General features: G+C 44.0%; 1 protein-coding gene across 4 annotated transcripts in view; it reads left to right on the forward strand.

The window, feature by feature from the left end:
• Positions 1–21,335, forward strand: part of SEL1L3 (SEL1L family member 3) — a 101,236-nt gene that overhangs the window by 19,465 nt on the left and 60,436 nt on the right. For all 4 annotated transcript variants that reach the window (XM_041752562.1, XM_041752564.1, XM_041752563.1 and 1 more), the window contains exons 3-8: positions 5,869–5,995; positions 7,635–7,756; positions 8,145–8,260; positions 10,792–10,850; positions 18,057–18,189; positions 19,991–20,123. In XM_041752562.1, the coding sequence (XP_041608496.1) occupies positions 5,869–5,995; positions 7,635–7,756; positions 8,145–8,260; positions 10,792–10,850; positions 18,057–18,189; positions 19,991–20,123 (690 nt within the window). The remainder of the gene's footprint in view (positions 1–5,868; positions 5,996–7,634; positions 7,757–8,144; positions 8,261–10,791; positions 10,851–18,056; positions 18,190–19,990; positions 20,124–21,335) is intronic.

The raw sequence follows: 21,335 nt of genomic DNA on the forward strand, positions 1-21,335 counted from the left end.
CCCCGCAATCAGAAATTAACTCCCTGCCCTCTGGCCTTCCCTAGCTGCCTGTGGGTGCCTGTGTGTCATGTTCAAGTCAGGGGGAAACAGAACATTGAGCACCGGCTAGGTATCAATTTCTCTGCTAGGGTTGGAGGCTGGAAGATACAGACACGGTGCCCCTGTCTTTAGGTGCCTAAGCAGGAGGGAAGAGCAGCTACCCGTAGTGACAGCTGCTTCCTGCGGCTGAGTGCTCACGGTGTGGCAGGCACTGTGCTAAGTGCTCTATGTATCTCATTTAATCTGCCCAGAGCCTTACTGTCACCTCTACAGGGGAGGAAACTGACTCAGAGAGGGTGGGGGACTTGTCCAAGGTCGCACAGCTCTCCATGATAGAGCTGGGATTTGAACCCAAGGGAGTCTGGTTCCCAAACCCCACAGGGAGCTATTATGCTGCACTGCTGAGGGATGTCATGAAACTATTTACCTATTTTAAGTCCTTCATTCACTGAAAGAAGTCACTGAGCATCTTTACACATCCAGAGTTTCGCTTTCTTCTCAGCGGAGGCAACATCTGAGCAGACACTTGAAGGATGAGTAGAGTTTTCAGAGTCGGAAAAGGGGTAGAGGGAAGGGTCTCCAGGGAAAAGGAGAAGCATGAACCAGGACGCAGAGAGGAGAAAATGCATCCCGATGGCGGCAGGGGTGTGAGCCCGCATCTCCCGAGGGGAGGGATGGCGACTAGGCCTCATCTTGGCCGCCAGCCCGGAGGAGTAAGAAGGATTCTGAGGCTGAGTCTGTGCCTAGTGCGAGAGTGGTGGGTGATGGGTTCCCGGTGCCTGGCACCAGGTGCAAATGTGGGGGAGCAGCTTCGTGCTGTGTTTGTCCGTCGAGGTAGAACCCCAGGTGTGAGTTGGGCGATTCGGGGAACTTAGACTGGAAAAGCAGGCCGGGCCCACACTGACGTGTATTAACCGTCTGCCCTGCTGTGCGTCTCTATGAACATTTCTCTGGTCTTCCCGCTTGGGGCAGACACTGGGGAGGGTGGCAGCTTCCTTCTTTTCCACTCTCTCTCTCCCTTTTGTCGACGATCCATTCTCCTCTTCAGAGCCAATGGATTAGAAGTATGATTTCTTATAACAAAACTCCATTACAACAAAGTCATGGAAGGACAATGTGGGAGCCAGGCTTTACCTGTCCCCGTGAAACTACCAGTTGATGCAGTGAGACTATTTAAGGCAATGACATGATGATACCGTTTATAACTCTGAGAACTATGTATTTGGCACTTTTATTCAAAAGGAGAGAGAGAGAGAGAGACTTAGTTCTTTTTTTCCCTCCAGTTAATCACGGTGGTCTGAATTTCTCAGTAATAACACTAATTAATGCCTCGCATCTGCATGGCCCTTTATGGTTTCCAGAACACTTTTTCCGTGCACATTGTCTCATTTAATCCTCGTAATAGGCCCATGGGAAAGAGTATTATTCTCATCTTTTCTTTTCAGAGGAGAAAACCAAGGCTCAGCTTGTTTCAGGGGAGTCCAAGCTTCCTGATTCCTTCGACTTTGCTATGCCGCCTCTCTGAAATATGCTAATACAGCCCTAACCCAGGTTCTAAATTAGAAAGGAATACTCTTTTTTTAAGTTGAATTTTTACTGATGTGAATCATCCTGTTTTCCTCACCCACTGGACTTTGTGTCTTTGAAGCAGATTGAATAGTCACAGAGGCCCAGGGCGGGGAGGCCTTCTGTAGGGGGCTGGCGTCTCCTCCCGGCCTGCACGGGAATGCTCAGACTTTGTTCCTGGGTTGTTTTTTTTTGGCCTAAAAAGAAATACATGCACCTGGTAAAAAATTCATAGAGTGTAAAAGGGGTTGGAGGAAGAGTGAGCTCCCACCCACCCTGTGCTCTCGTTCTTTTCCTAGAGGCAAACTCACTGACACTAGTTTCTTGCATCTGCTTCCAGAAATGCTCTCTGCTCCTATAAGCATTAAGTTCATACCCCTTTCTTCCAACACACATGGGAAGCTACTAAAAAATCCGTCCCGCTCTCATTGACAACACGGCAGAGATTTTTCTATAAGCAGTGCATGTGCTACACGACCTCTTTCCTTTCAGTAGCTGCTCGGCATCCCGTTGCCTGACAGCCCATAATTTATTTAACCTGTCCCCTGCTGATGGTCACGCAGGTCACTTCTAGTCTTTTACTTTTGGCAACAAGGTTTCGTCGAACATCCCTGTACATGCATCTTTGGGCACACCTACAAGTATGTTCAGAGGATAAATTCCTGGGAGTGAAATTTATTTTATTTTTAACACTCCTACTATTGAATATTCCACTGACTTCCTTACTCGCCCACTTCACTGCCTGGTATCCTTTGTGGGGAAGTTCTGACCTAAATCATACTTGTGAGAAAATTGCGTTTTAGTTCTCAGGCTTTGGTTTTAAAGAAAATGGAACCCCTGATCACACGTGCCTTTTAATGTCTTGCATTTGGAAAGCACTCTTGAGTTACCTGCGCTCCAGCTTTCCTTCTTCAGGTTGGAACATTTTAGCTTCTTTTCTGCCTGCTGCTACTTACAGACTTACAGTCTGGTTTGTTTTCATTTGTTTGTTTGTTTTTGCCCCAAGACTATCTCTAACTTCTCCACAAATGGGCTGAGGTCTCAGCTGCATCATTGTGGATGTGTTTGAAGCACGTCCTGAGTAAGGTTCTGTTACATGGACGTGGGACTGTCCCTGGAGCAGGTGTCCATGTCAGGGCTCTGATCACTCTGCTGACCTGGAGAATGGGCTACGTGACTCACCCCAACCGCCCTGCTCGGAGGTGATGTTCAAAGTCCCTAAGAGCCCGTATGAGACAGGGTCTCCAGGTAGGCTCCGCGGGCGCTAGCCGTAGTGCTGAAGCAGGATGGTGCAGGAGGCCCTTGCCGAGCCAACTCTACCCTGAAGGAGAGCCAGGATGGGTAGTGGTGCTGGGGTCATGGAGGGTCAAGGCAGCACCGACCTCTTTGGGAAGACCTGTGAGATGTGATGTGGTTTAATAAGAAGCTCATTGGGTTGTAGTGGGAGACCAGCTTTGAGTTCTACCTGCGTCTCTCATGGGCAGTGCAACCTTCACTTCTTGTCTCCAAATGAAGGAGTTTGTGCCATACAGACGGAATCCAATCCCTCTTTTTTCTCTAAAATTTGATAAAAGAAAACAAGCAAAAGCAGTCAAAGTGGTGGGTTCTAAATCTGACCCGTTTTCCTGGTATTTTTATGTTTGTCGTAATGATGTCTTTTTCCTACCTAATTTCTGCATTCAAGATTAGCCAGAGAAAGGGATTTGGGGGAAGGGTCTGAAGGAAGAGAGGCTGTGATCTGATTTCAGAAGCATGGGGCACATTATAGAATTGTGAAAAGAGTTGAACAGGAGAGAGGCCGGCTCAGATTCTGACTTGGTAACACTGTGCCTATTTGTCCATTCATTTATTCATCATTCCCTCAATATTTGTGGAGCCTATCAAGTGCTGGGCTCCAGGGATGGGGTAATGATTGAAGTAATGTCCCTGCTCTCTTGGGACTTACATTCTGGAGGAAACTGGGCAAGCCTCTTACCCTCTTTGGACCTAAATTTTGGGCTTACGTGTTTCTACCTGTAAAGTCTTTAATGGAGAATGACGCTGGTATTATTACTTCCCATTCTAGTGGCCATGGCAGCCATCACTAATGAAACATAGTGCTCCAAGCAGCCCCACAGTCAGATATTAGAAAACAAGCCTAGATGTAGAATCCTAATGTCCTTTCCTGCTCTGAACTTTCATTCTTATTATTTCTAAGTAAGTGCTGAAAGAAAAATTGCAGGAGAACTCCAAATCATAGAACTATTCAAGCTGTAGATTTTACAAGAAAACCACCATCGCTTTGGTTTTGTTGGGTACAAAAGGTACGTGTTTTTGTAAAATTTATTTTAGATCTTTCTATCTTAGATTTTTTTCCTTCCACATCTTTTGCTGCAAGTTCTCCAGCTCAACCCGCTTTACTTTGATCCCTGGATAAAGGAGAGGCTCATCAGCATTGACTTTTAACTCCTTTCACTTTGGAAACCTCTTTATGAAGCCTCCTTTTACCGGAGTCAGGTTGGACAGAATCAAATCCTGCTCTTTTTGATAAATGTTTCTACTGCACACTAGGTAACTCAACAGCAATCACTAGCAGAAGGCCTCCTAGGGGGCTAACGTGGCCATCTGGTCTTTTATGTTCCACTCCACGCGGTGGAAGCCAAACCAAGGTTGGGCTGACAGCAGTCTCTTGGTGATTTTCTCCCTGGATTCCAAAGACACACTTGCAGTGTTTCCATTTCTAATCCCCCCTTCCCTTTCCCATAATAGATCAGCAAGTCCAATGTCCCCAAATTGAGCTCAAATAGTGAAGAATAAAAAAAAAGTTTGCGTTGTTTCTGTTGGAATTGATAACTCTATCCTTTGGAGATTTCAAATGCCTCTCTACCTCTCACAAAACAGGGAGATTTGTGGACACTGGGGACAATGTGGCTCTATTTTATTTAATTCTATTAGAAATAGGGGTCTGAGATTATGGACACTTTGCTCTTGTGATTTTTAAGTTTTAATGAGCCAGAGCTACCTCTCTCTATAATAAAACATTTCTCTCCATTGAGGAATGACAGCTGGGGTCTTCAGTATTGCAGGCTGAGGCATTGGATAACTTGGACAGAAGTTAACTCTTCCCTTTCCAGGAAGCCGAGGAAAATAGATAATTTCCACCATTGGGTCATGGACATTTCAACCGAAGAGCATTTTTTAAAAGAGAAAAGGGATTCTTTTCTTTTTCTTCCTTTGAAAGGGGGTTGGGTATGGAAAATATGAAAAAAAATCATTCTGGCCTCGTTGAAAGCAGTGGGTATTAAATACAGATGAGATAATTCAGTTCTCCTTTTAAGACTTGTTAAGGACACCCTATCTTCTCTAGAGCCACAGAGTTCTCCCACATTTGCAAAATAAAGTGGAAGGCTCCCTAGTTTTAAGGGGTTTGAGTTGGCCATTTTTGCCGAAGGTAATGTGTGGAATATATTGGAAAATCTGCACAGAAGGAAAAAACCTGTGCACTTCTAAGAGCATGGATTCTGAGACAAAACCGCCTGAGTTTGAGTCCCAGCTCCACCTCTTATTTTTCAATCTTCTCCAGAGCTCAGTTTTTTCATCTGTTGAATGGAGGTAACAGAACCCATTTCATTGATGGTTATGGACTTAAATGAGATTACTCCTGGAATGGTTTGCTCAGCACATCCCTTGGCGTATTCTGTGTTCCATCAGCATCAGCTACCACTTTGGCACCTGTGCCTCCATTTCCCCATCTGTAAGGTGGGGATAATAGGATTAAAAGAATCTCTCTTTCTAGGTTTCTAGCTAGCTAAATGAGATATAGACCCATTGACAGCAGTGTGGTTGGTGTCCTGCTGCTCGTGTGAAAACGGTTACTGTTGTTGCACAGATTCCAAACGCTTTCCTTAACACTGGAAGGGCAGCATGTGAAAGAGCCTAGGCCCCGAGCTTGAACATCACACGTCTGGCTCTCCTGCTTATTAGCTGTGTCCTTCGGCGAGTTATTTTACTTCTATGCCTCGGACTTTTCGTCTGTAGATTGGGACCCATAATTCAATCTCCTCAGTGGGGTTGCTGGGAAAACGAATTGAGACAGCTCTCTGTAAAGACGCTTAGCAGGCGTCCGGCATAGATTCAGTGTTCAATAAATGTTTGCTAATGTTTTCAGATGCTTTCTTGTAACTGGGCAGATTGGAACTGGGCAGAGGGTTCCAGGAAGAATGTGATTTGGGGAGCAGTGCTTTGCTGGAGATAATTGAAAGGCAGCCGTCTTGCTGTTTGCAGATGTGGTCACCCTCCTGGGCTTTCTCTACGCCTCCAGTGGAGAAAACACAGGCATTGTGAAGAAGTTCCTGAGGTTTCACAACCGAGAGCTGGAGGCCACCCGACGCCAGCGGATAGATTATCCAGTGTAAGAATGGGCAGGTGATGGGGGCTGGTGGGGCAGTACTGTGTTTCTCTGAAGACCAGGGCAGGCTAGTGGAATCCCGTAGGGAAGACACGCCTTGGTAGCACGTTTCAGAAAAATGTGGAGATCCACATGGCTTAGACAGAATTTGTGGCCCAAAGTATTCCTGAATTATTCTTGCAATTAGCAGTCCTCAGCGTGCCTCGGACTTTCCTGTGTCGGTCCCAGGAACGACACAAGCAGGGGACCAAGGTGTGGGATCCTGAGGCCTCGCAAGCTTTCGGGTGCAGCCAGCCACAGCCAGCGCACATTGCTGCCTTCGCTTTGCTTTTTCTGTCTTGAAAGATTGGATGAGCTGCTTGAAATCTCACAACTTCTGATCTCCTCCATTGATTTCAGCAAAAACCCAGATATATTTTTTTCCTTCTGCTGAATTGAAGATGCTGAAAACAGTTCCTGGTTCACCTCAGACCGGATGGATTTAGCAGAGTGATTTAATTCTTCCCATGCTGCTGGCTGTAGAAAGATCTTGAGTCACTTTACTGAGCGTATGTTCTTGCTAAGCTTCCTTGTAATAACTTATCTTCATGAGCTTGCTCAGCTGGGTGGGTCAGGAGGGAGCTGTGTGGCACCATCTGTTTGCATATCTTACCACTGATTCTGAGGCCAGATTACAAAGCCCAGAAAATTCTACAGGACTTGTTTGGATCTATCCCCAAAGAACCCGGGGCCACGGCCACTTTAACCCAAACTGTGAATTGCTTACTGGGGTAATGGCCAGAACTCTGTACATTTGTTTTGACCTTGATTCCTGTTTCACCTGCAAAATGCAATTACTCCCAGTGCCTCATCTTTGAACTGCTGGTCACTAACATAATGTGTGGCATCAAGCAAGGGTTCAGCAAATATTTGCTGAGTGATGGATGGATCACACATCTTGGCTAAATGTGTCCTAGTTAAGTTGACTACTGTTATTTTATTCTCACGCCACAAATCACAGATGTACAATACTTTTTTCAACCAAAATAGCCCCGATCCAGAAATGGAACAATTAGATTAGTTGTTTCCATATGGGTCAGCCAAACTGTGATCCTGACAACCTAATGTATGCATTAAAATAGTATCTATGTGTCCCAATTAACATATAGTGATACCATCCGCAGATTATGACATTTTTGTACCTTTAAGCCTTTTATCTTGGAAGGAAACAAAATTGCTCAAAAAAGCCCTCATTATGTTTTTTTCTTTTAATCATCGAAATTAGAATAGCTTCTTATCAAACCACCTCTTATTTAAATCCAGATTTTTATTTTATGTCTGGCTTTCCAACCCTTTATCAAGAATTGGGAGGGCAGGCATGTGAGATTGTCAAAGAGGCACAGACCCAGAGTTTTCGGTGCAAGGGACACTATCTGCTAGTTGTATACAATGATTCTTAACTCCTGTCTTTTGCAGTTACTATAACTACCTCCTTTGTCTCAAAAATCAAGCTTTGCAAGCTGATATCCCATGATGAACATGAAGGCAAATTCATCCCTTCATTGGAAAGAAAGCAATTTACTTGGTCATTGTTAGCTATAATTACCTGTTCTTGGATGATATCAATCTGCAGATTTTTTTTTTTTTCTCCTCACTCTTGTAGGTTTACTGTTTCATTGTGGCTTTACTTACTCCATTATTGCAAGGCCAATCTCTGCGGGATTCTCTACTTTGTTGATTCTAATGAGATGTACGGCACGCCGTCTGTATTTCTCACTGAAGAGGGTGAGTATAAAACAGAACCTTTAAAATAATACTGTAGTTTTCTTGTGCTCTGTTGGTAGTTATGTCTGGAATTAAGGAAGATGCTGTCAACGTGGTAGTTCAGCGAAAGCGATGATTTTCAAATGCGGCCTCATGTGAACCTTTTCTTTCTTTCTTTTCCTTTTTCTTCTTTTTTTTTTTTTCCTGGAAGCGTAAAACACATGTCTTCTTTACGAAGGAATCCACTTGTGTGTTCTTTTGCTTGCTTTGTCTTTGTTTATAGGAAGATGGCACATGTTCTAGCCATAGCGCTCCTTTGGACAATTGTCGAAACAGGAGCAACCACTTCATGCACTTTCTAAGTTTTTTTTTTTTTTCTCGTGTTCACGAGCTCTCATTTTCCTTGTAGGCCACTTGCATATTCAGATGCATCTTGTCAAAGGAGAAGACCTTGCTGTGAAAACGAAGTTCACCATGCCTTTGAAGGAGTGGTTTCGACTGGATATCTCTTTTAACGGAGGCCAGGTATCTGTGCGCACGTCCCGCGAATCACTTCGGGTTAAGCCTTGCCATAAACTCAGGAAGCAGGGATGTCTGCAAGAGCACATTTGTGGTGAATGATAAACTCTTTACAACTCTACACTTTTTCAATCAAACTTTTATAGATGGAAGTTTAAATCATAAGAATCCTCTCCCATTTAATTAACTTTTAAAGTGCTTCTTTCAACCATATTGTGAATGAGTAAATAATATAGCCAGCTCTATGTCCACAATTATCTGGATGGTATCAGCAATTCAGTATTCCCCCACCCCCACCCCCCGAGGGAGATAGGCTTTGTGGAAATAAATGTTAAAGCAGCATCGGTCATGTTTATGCAGTGTTATCAGATCTACGACTTTTTTTTTTTTTCAGGAAATTTATTGGTTAGCTCAGCCAAGAAATGGTTTGACTGTTTTTGGCAGTTACACAATTGCTGACGTTTGGCATTAAACAGACAAATAATAACCAACAAACCTAAGTGATGGCAGGACAGAGGGGCTTTATCTACTTTGTACTATAAAAACAGTGTACATAACTGTTTCAAACTCTCATAACACAGATTTTATGGATTGTGGCAAATCTGTTGTTATAATTGAAGACTATTCCATTTCTCAATACACTTGATGCCGATGTGCTACTTTTCCCCCTCGTTTTACTTCCTCATCAGCTTTTCTTATTGATTTGTGATTTTCTGGTAACAAAAGTGGAAGAGACGTTTTGTTTGTCTTGTGTATTAGGTAATACACAGACTTCCCTTGGTGCTTAGGTTTATCACATTTCCTTTTTCCTGGAGAGACAAGAAATCAGGTCAACCCTTGTTGTCTTCCTAAGAAGAGTCTGTGAAAGGTTAGCTGGAGTTTTTTTGTATGTTTGTTGGTTTCCTTAACAATGTGAAGTGACACAGCTGTGGTCTGTGGTCCAGCTTCCCATTTATGTAAGGATTATGATGGCATTATAGCTTGGTTGCTGCTTGCTCCTAAGAAGGTCAGATTGGTTCTATGTGTCTCTTAAACGGGTATCAAATCATCAGAGCAAATCACAGATCTTATTTTGTGCCCTATGGATGCAAGGCTCTTTGCTCACGGGGCTTATTGACTATTTATGGGAGAAGCATTAGGCAGGTGAAGGGATGTCATAAGGAGAGCTTAATTACCAAATGACTCATATTGACTCAGGGAAGAGAGGTGGCACTTCATGCTGGGATGCTCGGGGAAGGTATAGAGAAGGTTCCTACGGATTGGATGGAATGGAGAGAGAGGAGAGGAGGCAACATTTTAGTACATCGTTGGGGGTTAGCAGCAGATAAGCCAGTTTGGAGTAGAAATTTGTAGACTGTAGAAAACTAACAGAAGAAAAAAAATTGTCTTTAGGGCTAGAATGTGGACAATCTTGAATATCACGGAATCTGGATTTCTATTTGCAAGGCAGCACTGGTGTCATGGAAGATTTTCGAGCAGGAGAAGAGTAGATCAGAGTAGTCCTTTAATTAAAGAGATGAATTTAATTTAGCAGACTATGTGATGGGGTAAAGATTAGAAAGACCAGATGGGGTAGAAAGAAAAAAGAAGTAGGATTGGTTTTTTTTTTTTCTTTTTCTCTTGGTAGATTTATGCCTTTGGTCCTACTTTCCTTCCATCCTATCTGGTCTCCCTAATATCTATAGGTCCCCCAAACAGCATTATGGTTTTTCCATATAATCTCCACCCCTGTGTTGGGACTATCATACTCATTGCTTTGACTAAATGGACAAGTGATTTCAAGCCAGTGGCTGGTTTAGAGAAACAATAGATCTGAGTCATTTTCTTCTCTGAACCAATGTGTTGCATATGGATGAATTGGGTTGGGTTTTATGCATTTGTTTGTCTCTCATCAACACAATGTCATAGCCACACCTTTGAGACCCTGCTTAGGCCAGCACATGTTCCCTAAACCCTTGCTCTGTGCTAGCACTGGGGGAGTAGAAGGAGCCCCTTAGCTCCAGAGTAGTCCAAGGCATGAGAGGAACACGGGACAGCTAACAACATTCTCGACAAAAACATTGTCACTGTTGAAATGCCAGTGACGATTCTCCGTGCTTAGGGAAAGGGAGTGGGGAACAGCAGCACGTGAAGAACGCTCAGCGCCAACTTATTTCTCCCCTAAGGCTCTTGTGGGATCAGAGTAAAATTTCATAAACTCCTTGTAGTATACTACACATTTCCTCGTCTTTCTACGCAACACACTTTTGAGCACAAGTACACCAAACGAAGCTTTGGCTGGTAGCTTGGAAGCATCTGAACCCCACTGGGGGAAACTGGGTGATGGATATTGTTACCATGTGTAGTCATTTGGAGAAAGTAAATTTCTTTAAATCTTAAAACGTACACTGGGCTAGTAAAGCGCCCCTTTTATTTCTGCAGAAATGGACCAGGGGAGAGACCACACAACCCATTTTATGAGTAATTTATACCCAGGACTGTATTTATGATGTGAGGTGTTGGGGCATAACTGATCTTGTGTATTTCTCCCAACACAGATCATAGTAACCACCAGCATTGGACAGGACTTGGAAAGCTACCACAATCAGACCATTAGGTAAGTGTGATATTTTCTTTTTACGCAACATGTTGTTGGATAAGGATTAAGAAATCTTCATACATTAGCCTTCAACTCTCATGTTATTCCCACACTTCCTTATTCAGCTTTTCTGAACATGGACTGTGTCTGGTCTGCCCGAGAGCCAGTGTTTGCACTTTTTTTTTTTTTTTTTTTACATCTGCAAACTCCTCTCCCTCCCCCCCCACAACACTTTTTTCTAAGCAAGAGAAACTATTTCTCTCTCCAGATCCCATTGTAAATTCTTCCCTTCGTGGCACCTTATAATTCATTTTCTTTGAAAATTATCTTCTGTGAGGGATTCTGAAAGATAAATCAAAGTATTAATGTTGCTTATTGAGAATGGTTGGTAGCTTTGGCCTAGGATAAAGCATAAAAGCAGACAGTCCTCATATTTATGTTTATAATCTAAATTTGAAATGCATGCGACTATTGATATTGGTGTAACTTTTCATCCTCGTGTAACCATTCTCCACAAGAGTTACGGAAGCTGAGAATTAGGTCTTTTGCCTTGCGTTTCATAATTTTTTAATTTCCTTCTGCATCCCTGTCTAATAGCGGGGTTTCTAGTGGCAGAACCATGGGGCAGGCTGCTTTGGGAACCCAAGATACCTCAACATGCCTAGACTATATATATATATATCTACAATCAAATGCTTAAAAATAAGTGTAAAAAACAGAAACACAAATTACCAGCTTTGCATGTATAATTTATGTATGCATGTATAATACACATGTACCAGCTTTGTCTGTACAATTTAAAAAATATATCAGGCTAAAGGAGGGGGGCATCTCGTTCCTCCCCGCTGTAGTTACTCTACTACAGCGAGCAGGAAACTGTCTGTCTCTCTGAACAGGCCCGATCCCTCAGACTCCTCACATAATCCACATTTTCTTGGAAACCAATTATTGAAGAAATGAAAACAAAGAGAGGTAGAGACGCGGGAATGGAGGGGGGCAGGGCACACACCCTACTTTTCCCCCCCTGTCATTCCGGTTTATATTTATGTCAAACTGCTTGCTTTCGGGCTCTGGGCAGATACAACAATTCTTATTTTCATGGCCGGATTAAAGGATTACAGTTATAAGGAAAGGCTAAAGAGGTGTTATTCCTTAGCCTGCAAGAAGGTCAGGGGCGACTTGACAGCTGTATTGGAGCAGAGAGGCTGAGGCCTGAGAACAGAGGGGAGGAAGGCTGAAAGGGTACCACGAGGACTTAGACCAGTCAGAAAGAGTTCAACGGGCATGAGTTTTGTTGTAGAAGAGAGTTCAAGAAGGAGAGAGGCCTGGCAGTTTGTTTTGGAGAAACAGATGCTATGTGGCTCCTTTGGGAGCATCTGCTGGTCCCCTGCTCTGCACGGTGGGCCCCAGAAATAGAGGGTTTAAATTTTGGGATGTGAAATCTAAAATAATACCTCCTCTTTTCCTTCCTGACCCCCACGCCCGACCCCAGGATGTTTTTGACAGAAGATTGATTTCATAGGCTCTTTTTCATTCTTGACATAAGGGCTTCCTTTCATCATACATCCCAGAGACCTAGGTGCTGAGTTGTAGTTGGAGCGATCACAGGGTGATCCAGGGCTGGGATCAGCACGCGGGGACAGAGACATACGCCTTCCACATAAGATTTAAGGAGGTTCCAGAAAACTCTGTAATTGTATTAGTTTGCTAGAGTTACTGGAACACAGCACCACAAGCTGAGTGGCTTAAACAACTGAAAATTGTTGTCTTACATTTCTAGAAGCTAGGGGCTCAAGATTAAGTGTCGGCAGGGCCGTGCTCTCTCTGAAGGGTCTGGGAAAAGAGCTGTTCTGGGTTCTGAGCCTGCCAGGCCTGTCTCCAGCTTCTGACAGCTCCTGGGGCTGTGGTGGCAGGTGTCCCAATCTTCACAGGACATTTTCCCTGTGACTGTGTGTGTGTGTGTGTGTGTGTGGGTCTTTCGTATTTCCCCGTTGGGTAAGAACACCAGCCATATCGGACTAAGGGCCCATTCTGCTCTTATGGCCTCATCTCAACTCATTACATCTGCCATGACCTTATTTCCAAATAAGGGCACATTCTGAGAGCCTGGGGTTCAGACTTCAACCTGCAAATCTGGGGTAGGAGGGTGGGGGGAAATGACACAATTTAACTCATAACAGTAATCATGACAAATAGCATCTAACATAATATTGTAAGAAACAAAAATTAATGTAAGGAATAGACAATGAACAAAAAATAAAGGTATTCCGTAAATACAGAATCCATGTGATCATATCAGATTCCGGAGAGGAGGATGGATTATCAGGTACAGACCAACTCAACATTCTGCTTAAAACATTGAAATGATCTCTTACGTGGTAATAAGGGCAGTCCCGGACCCAAGAGTACCCCTTGCCACCTCCTCAGCTGTCCTGCCTGTACTCCTGGGACCTTCCCCATCAATAGAAGAACTGGATTTAATGTGTGGCCTACCTGGGATTCCTGTGGTTAGATATTTGGAATCTCACCCATCAGAGAGATTTTCGAGGGGGCCAAACCAATGAACTAAACATCAGATATTTCAGGTGGTTATAGGCATTCCATCATAGCGCTCCCTTTCATTCCTTGTTGTCGTGTAAACATAATGATAGCTGCCGTCCCACAAAGGTGGTATAGAAAGATCAGTAATTAAGTGCTCAGGAGTGCAGTGCTACACACAAATGAAAGGCTGTCAGTGACAGTGGGTGACAGGTAACAACTTCAGGCCTGTATAGGGTTTATCCTTCCTTCCTTCATCCAATATATGCTCATTCACCCAACCTGACACAGTGCCAGACTCTGGGAATAAAATGATGAACAAAAATAATACAGGCAATTCCTACCTGCATGGAGCTCAAAAAGACAAAAACAAAGCAAAACCAAACAAACAAACAAAAAAACCCCAAAAAACCCTAGTGGGGGGAGGCAGATCTTAAATAAATTCACAAATACATTTAAAATTGCATATCGTGGTGAATTCTGGGAAGCAACTGAATAGAATAATAGCTTCAGAGGATACCAAAGGGATCAGAATTTTCAGCAGGTTCCGGAGAAATGACATTTGAGATGGCGATTACTCTAAGGGGGCAGAGGGACAGCTAATTTGAAGCTCTATGTTCCCCTACTAAAGAATGCTCGAGCTGGAGCTGTTTTCTAATCCTGAGTGAGGTTTATTAAAAAACGCCGGAGATTCTTTTGGGCTGCCCGCGCTCTGCAGTGATAAACCAAGGCAGTCTCCTATGTCCAGATAAGAGTAAAGAGAGTTTGCCAGTGTGTCTGAGGTTTCCAGAAGGGACGGCCTGGGCCTTGGAACCGTGTTGCTCAGCTTTATGTCAGTGAAATTGATGACCATCAAATGGTGCACACACAGTGCAAGGAAGCACTTGCAATCTTTGTGCAGCCACGGAGGATTTTAGAGGAGAAAAATGTACAGGCGCTGATGGGGATGGAAACCAGGCTAGGGAGATTTCCTATTTAGCTCTTCCTTTGGGGTTCCCAGACCCAATTCCAAGATGGGGGAGGCTTCCCGCCTACCACCGCCAAGCAATTCTCAGACACCAGCAGGGTGTCCGAGAATTCACTGCAACTCCAACACGGTCTACCCAGAGATAGCATCAGACGGCCACAGAGTCAGTCCTACTAGGCTGCCCCCTCCCCAACTTCAGATACCAGTTCCAAGCCCATGCAGTAGATTGGAGGTTCCAATGACCTCCTCCTTAGGTTCTTTTTAGTTGCAAGATCAGCTGCCAGGACTCAGGGAAGTACTTACTTACATTTACCCATTTATTAAAGGATCTGATATAGGATACTAATCAACAGCTAGGTGAAGAGATACATAGGGCAATGGCTGGGAAAAGCTTCCACGCCCTCTCCAGGTGTGCCAATTTTCTCAGCCTCCATTTGCTCACAAACTTTGAGGCTCTCACCCAGGCCTTTAGGGGTTTTACCGAGGCATCATTACATAGTCATGGTTGACTAAGACATTGGCCATTGGCTGGTTCAACTTGCAGCCCTTCTCCCCTCCCTGGAGGTTGAGGGGTAGAACTAAAAGTTTCAATCCTCTAATCATATGGTTGGTCCAGCCTCTGCCTTTGAGTGGAATCACCTTCACTGATATAACAACAAACATCTTTACCACCTTTGACACTTAGGAGATCCCAAGGGTTTGAGGAGCATGTGAGCCAGCAACTGTGGGCAAAGATCAAATGTATATTTTTCTTTTTTAAAAAAAAATATTTTTTTATTTTAGAGAGAGAGAGTGAGGGAGAGGAAGGGAGGGAGAGAAAGAATCTGAAGCGGTGCAGAGCCCAGTGCTGGGGCTTAATCTCTCAATCCTGAGATCACGACCTGAGCTGAAATCAAGAGTCAGACACTTTAACTGACTGAGCCACCCAGGTGCCCTCAAATATATATTTCTTATAAACCACAAGGTTGCAATTGTATTATGATAGTGATAAAAAAATTACAATCCCATATCATAGAAACCAGGTAATTTATGGATCAGTTGAAAAATTCAGTTAAAGCAAAGATCCATGTAAAAAGATACTTACCATAAACATTTTATTTTAATGAAAAAAACCTAGAAACATACATTCATCCACCAATCTTTCCAGATAGGGCCTTTGTTATGATTCTACCTATAGAAGTTCCCTGTGGTCTTTCTTGCATAAAAGGCGCCCAATTTCTGTTTCTTACAAATGGAAAGAAAACAAAGACACTTGTGAAGCTGTCAGAGCCAAAATACATCTAGATTGCTTCCATTTTCTTCTAGTCTTCTACAGTTGTCCTAATTCCACATTTTTTGAGTAACTGTTCTTTTCTGAATCTACCGAAAATAGTCAACCTAATTGTTATAGAATGGACAACTCTTTCTTTCCAGTCCACATTTTATTGAATAACATAATAGTAAATTTTATAATTTTAATGACCATACAATTGGCACTGTCAGGTTTGGGAACAGACACTTCTTACTCTCACTAGGCATGTGATCCTGCTAAGATGACAGTAAAAGTCCGGCCGTGGACTAGGTTAATAATAATAACCGTAGTTAACTGTTATGGTGCTGAATTACCATGTGCCAGGTGCAGTTCTAAAGGCTTGTTTAAAAATTAGTTTATTTAATCCTTCCAACAGCCCAGTAGGTAGGTACTGTTACCTTCTCTACTTAAGCAGTGTGAAGCCTAAGGCTACAGAGAGTGGACTCCAGCCGCCGAGCATCCAGCACTAGCAGGGATAGCCAGCAGGTGTGCTGGGGAGTTGGTTGAGCCGAGTTCCCTTAAGAGAGCTTCTACTGTAGAAGCATCGCGAGGGTGGCTGGAATGTTAAATCTTTCCATGGTCTTGAAAATCAAAATCAATTCATAGCTCTCAGAGATAATAACTTCGTGGTCCTAGAGGAAAATAAAGGGAAGGACCATCGTCTTCTCACGGCCCCTCAAGCCTAAGATTCTGAAAGGAAAAAAAAAATCCAGAGAAGAAGCACTTCTTTTCCATTTTAGCCACATTCTTGTAAAGCCAATTTCTGAGCATTCACTTTTGCTGCCGTCTGTGGATGTGTTCTCCCTTTTGTCTTCCTCTCCAGCCAGGTGCACCTGCTAGGGTTCGGGTTCCTTGGTAACAGTCAGTACAGCCTCTCTTTGGGGCTAACCCCAGGTTGCTTGGCTTCTCTGATCCAACGGATGGTATCTTGCTCCATCCCTGTTGGCGTCACCCTGGCCCATTGCTCTCGCGGCTCGCCGGGCTCCTGGCGGCTTGCCTGACATTTTGTTTTCTTTCCATCTGCTTCCATCTGCCCTCTGCCTTCCCTGGCGCTTCCTCTTTGCTTGGCTTCTCACTTGATGTCTGTCTTGACCCCCTCCCCCCAACCTGCTGTCCACATACGATGGCACCTTGTTCACCTATCCTATTTTAGTTTTTAAATGGGTAATAAAGGCACATGTTTAAAAAGAATCAAAACTATATGAAAAGATATACAGTTAGGTGTCTTGCTTCTACCTCCGCCCCCATCCACTCCATCCCCTACCCTCACGCCCTGGAGAAATACTATTATTAGTTTCTTGCAGTGTATACTTAGACTTTTTAAAATGCAAATACCAAAAGAAAATCCATTCTCCTCTTTCTTGGATAAAATGTATGTATTCTTTGTTCCACACTTTTGTTCTACTTTTTTTCACCTAATATATTAAAGATCTCTCCAGGTCAGTACACAGAGCCTTCTGTTCCTTTTTTCAAGCTGTGTATGAGGAAAAGGCTCACATTTAGGATCCACTGGATGGCTGTGGGCCAGACACCTGGGGTTTTCCAGGCTTTGGTGAATATAAACAATGCAGCAAGGAACAACTTTGTGCATTTTATTCATGCTGGCCCATTTTCCCCCTTCGTTTCCCTTCCTGTTCCTTCAAGTCTTTCAGGACGAGGCGGACTTCCAGCATATCACTTGTGCTGACCTCTTGCTTTCAGCCTCTTCCTCCTCACTCTGAATTTTCTCTTGGTTCTTATCTAATAGGATATGTTGTTAGTTTTCCTTCACAACCACCTTCTATCCATTCAACAAGACTTTTTTTTTTTTCCTTTTCGAGCAAAACATTTCCAAGTAAGACTAGAGATTCCAAAAAATTCTAATTCCAAACAATTTTACCAATATCGAAAGCCGCCAGGTACTGAGTATTTATGGGGGGCCAGGCACTCTTCTGGGCATATACCATTACATTTCATTAGTCCTCCTAAGAATATAATTATTTTTTTTAAAAGATTTTATTTATTTATTCATGAAAGACACAGAGGGAGAGGCAGAGGCACAGGCAGGGGGAGAAGCAGGCTTCCTGCGGGGAATCCGATGCGGGACTTGATCCCAGGACCCCGGGATCGCACCCTGAGCCCAAGGCAGAAGCTCGACTGAGCCATCCAGGCATCCAAGAATCTAATTATTAAGGAACTGATTTACTAATGAGAAAACTCAGTCTCAGAGAAGGTAAGGGACAGGTCCAAGGTCACACAGCTGGTAAATAGCAGAGTTGGGATCCTAGCTCAAGTGTGTCTGACCCCACCATGGTCTTATCCGCTAGAACTCAGCGTGAAAGGCAAGAAGAAATTTGGGGGTGTAAGTCAGGGACCGTCAATGAAAGAGTCTCTTTTTTGAAGATCTGGTTCAGACCAAGAGCCCTCTTAATTCTTTGTTCTTCTGTAGCTTCAGGGAGGATTTCTATTATAATGACACTGCTGGATACTTCATTATTGGAGGGAGCAGGTATGTGGCCGGCATTGAAGGGTTTTTTGGACCTCTGAAGTACTATCGTCTCCACACTCTGCACCCCACACAGGTGAGCCCTGGCATCGAGAAGTTTCTGGGTGTTCATGCACGATGGGTGTGTGCCTCGGGGACGTGGAACCTCATGTAAACAAAAGATTTACCCAAGCCGGACCTCGCATTGGCTCTGTCATCAAACATAATTAATATGGAGGCTTTTCCCCCAGCAAACTCGATAATAGATTTCTGTTAAGGTTTGGTTCATTTAGTACTCATAAAATGGAAACCATTTACTTCCTCTGTTTTAATAACTACTAGCTTAATTATAGAGTAGATTTTTATCAGGCTGTTGCCTATCCAGTGATTAAGCTAATGAAAGGAGAGAATCTTACTTATTTGGTAGAGCTTCTTTTATGTGCTATTATTTAAAGTATCAGAAGAGGAGATGCTCTAACAAATTAAAATCTTGGTTCCGTTTGCTGCTCTCTTCAGAAACGCAGACCCTGGGCTCCCACTGGGGTGGGTTGGCTGTACTAGAGATTGTGGAGGACTTAATCTACTGTATCGTGACCCTGCATCAAAAAACCCACCCAGAGATGGGATTGTCCAGCTCTCCAGGCCTGCTCCCTCGGGGCTGGTGCAGGGAGACGGGGATTCCCACCATTACAGAGGTGTCTTTTTCCACCTTGGTAAAGAGATCACCAGACACCTGAATAAGGAACGTTAATGCGTCCTGTGACCCTGTGGGATTTGTTCTGGGAAAAGCGGGAGTCATTAGGCAAAGTAAAGGAAGAAAAACGCAGAGCCCTCTACCCATGGGTGCATCTCAAAGGCCCTATGGAGAGACCTTTATGAAGAGGAAAACAAATAAATTAATTTATTCATTTCACGGCAAACACTTCTAGAGCACCTGCTACATGCCAGGCGCTGCGCTGGTGCTGAGGCATCCAAGATAATTAACATGGAAGCTCTCAAACTTTTTTCTGAAGGTGGTTCACATAAGAAACCTATGTAATAAAAAAAAAGAAAGAAAAGAAGAAATCCGTGTAATATCATGAACATACATATACATACACACATAGACACGTGTACGTATAAAGTACAAAACTGAAACAATGATCTTACAAAGAACACATACCCTTCCCATGTTAAATGCACTCTGCTATTTTGTGTTCTACTTTATATATGTTTTAAAAATCACTGCTGGTTACAACCTGCTGAAATCATTTCATGACCCCCTAATGGGTCACAACCTGCATTTTGAAAACCAATGAGTTGAGATAAGGCCTGTTTCCGAGAAGCTCCCCGTCTGGGTCTTAAACACCTCGGTCATGAAAGAATGCGGTACATGCTTTAATTCACACTCGAGCCCAGGGTTTGGGGTCTGTGGGCACATCCGCGTCCGCACACACCTGAGGGTGGGCTGTTAGCAAAGCCGCCCCGAATCATGACCTTGGACCTGACTCTTGGAGGCTGAGTAGGATCTTGCCAAACAGACGAAAGTGGGAGGAGGGTTCCCAGGGAGGGGCACAGCGCGGGGAGACTTGGCATCGCTTGGGAACTGAAGGAGAGATGAATGTGTCTAGGAACAGCATGCAGTGAGGGGAAAGAAGAGGGTGGAGGCCTGGTCTCTGGGAAATCCTGACATTTAAGAAGCTCTGCAGAGGAGAGGGTGCCACGGAAAGCAGCTAGAGGGAAGCAGACAGAGCTGGTGCATACCCTCCCTTTGCTAATCCGGAGTGGATGATCCGTGTGCAAGCAGGCCATCTGGTGATACCAATGGGGGAAGGACATTAACCCCAACGCAGCCTCATCGGTATCGATGGGAGCTTGGTGACAATTGTTGCTCAGTCGATTTTCTTGCCTTCTTGTAGATTTTTAATCCCCTCCTTGAGAAGCAGCTTGCTGAACAGATCAAATCATATTACGAAAGGTGCGCTCAGGTCCAAGAAATAGTGTCCATGTACACGTCCACGGTACAGCAAGGGGGAGGAAGACAAGAAGCATGTAAGTACTGAGCTTCCGGAGAGCAATTTCTAGCTCTGTGTATTTGTGTCAGTACGTTTGGCTTCTTTCTACCACGGCCAAAATAGAATATATATGACTTGAGCAGTGGGAACAAATATGACTGCGAGCCCTTCCGCAGATGGAGGCAGGTGACCTTGTACTTTCCACCCGGACCCCAACCAGACCAACGGCCAACAGGAACCCACACCTGCCTCTTAGCTTCAACCATATGCGATTCAGTTTAAGAATACAAATGAAAGCGTTTCGAGCCTCGCATTGCATTCTTCCCACCCATAATGGGATCTTAGGCCAGTCTAAGAAAATAAAAGTGAATTGGAAAATAAATTAATCATTAGAAATGTTTCCCCATCGGTGCACTTTTGTCTTGGGCCATTAATATCTGAATATTAGCTTTCAGAAATGTTGAACAGTGACTTTGTTGTTTGGGGCTCGGTTTTATTTTTTTAATCCTTGAAATTGATTCATTCTGGAAGACCTTGGTAATAGCCAACAGAAGGGATGAATTTCAAATAGATTGCTTTCATGCCTGCTCATATTTGCACGGACATCCTTCACTCATACAGGGTGGTCGTTGATTATAAGACTTGGTTCCTGGCCCGTCTTGCAATATTTCAGCTTGGATCTAGGGCTTATAAATTTCTCTGTGCTTAGAGCTCCTTGCCTGATACGGTGGCACTAGAGTTAGTCACATATGTTCCTTCTGGAAGAGAAATTCCTGTGGGGCCTTTGCCATCAGGAAAAGAGAATTGAGTATGGCAGTCCTGCCCACGCATTTCACTGTCTCCAGAGCTGAACTTCCCACCCCAGGCTGTGGAGGGATGGGTGCCTCTGGAACGTACCTCGGTCCGATAGGGTTCACAGACGAGGGTCTTGGGAAGTGAGGAGAGGCAGTGATAGGTGAGTGTGGAAAGGCAGCGCTTCTGCAATTTAATTTAAGAATAGGCAATACTGGTCCCCAGCTGCTGCTCGTACAGCTGACTCATCCAGAAAATATGATGCTGTCAGAAGAGGGGGAAGATATATAGGAATAGTAATATCCCAAACAGGAAAGAAACTGATTTTGATAAGTGATGTAATTTCAGGAGCGATACTCTGAGTTGGAAGGCCATCCTTGCATGCTGATCTGTTTGGTGGCCTTGAACATTTTCCTAACATCCCCTGCCTTGCCTCCCTGGGGGTCCTTGTGCTTTG

Source organism: Vulpes lagopus, chromosome 4, assembly GCF_018345385.1.
Source record: "Vulpes lagopus strain Blue_001 chromosome 4, ASM1834538v1, whole genome shotgun sequence".
NCBI classification, from domain to species: Eukaryota; Metazoa; Chordata; class Mammalia; order Carnivora; family Canidae; genus Vulpes; species Vulpes lagopus.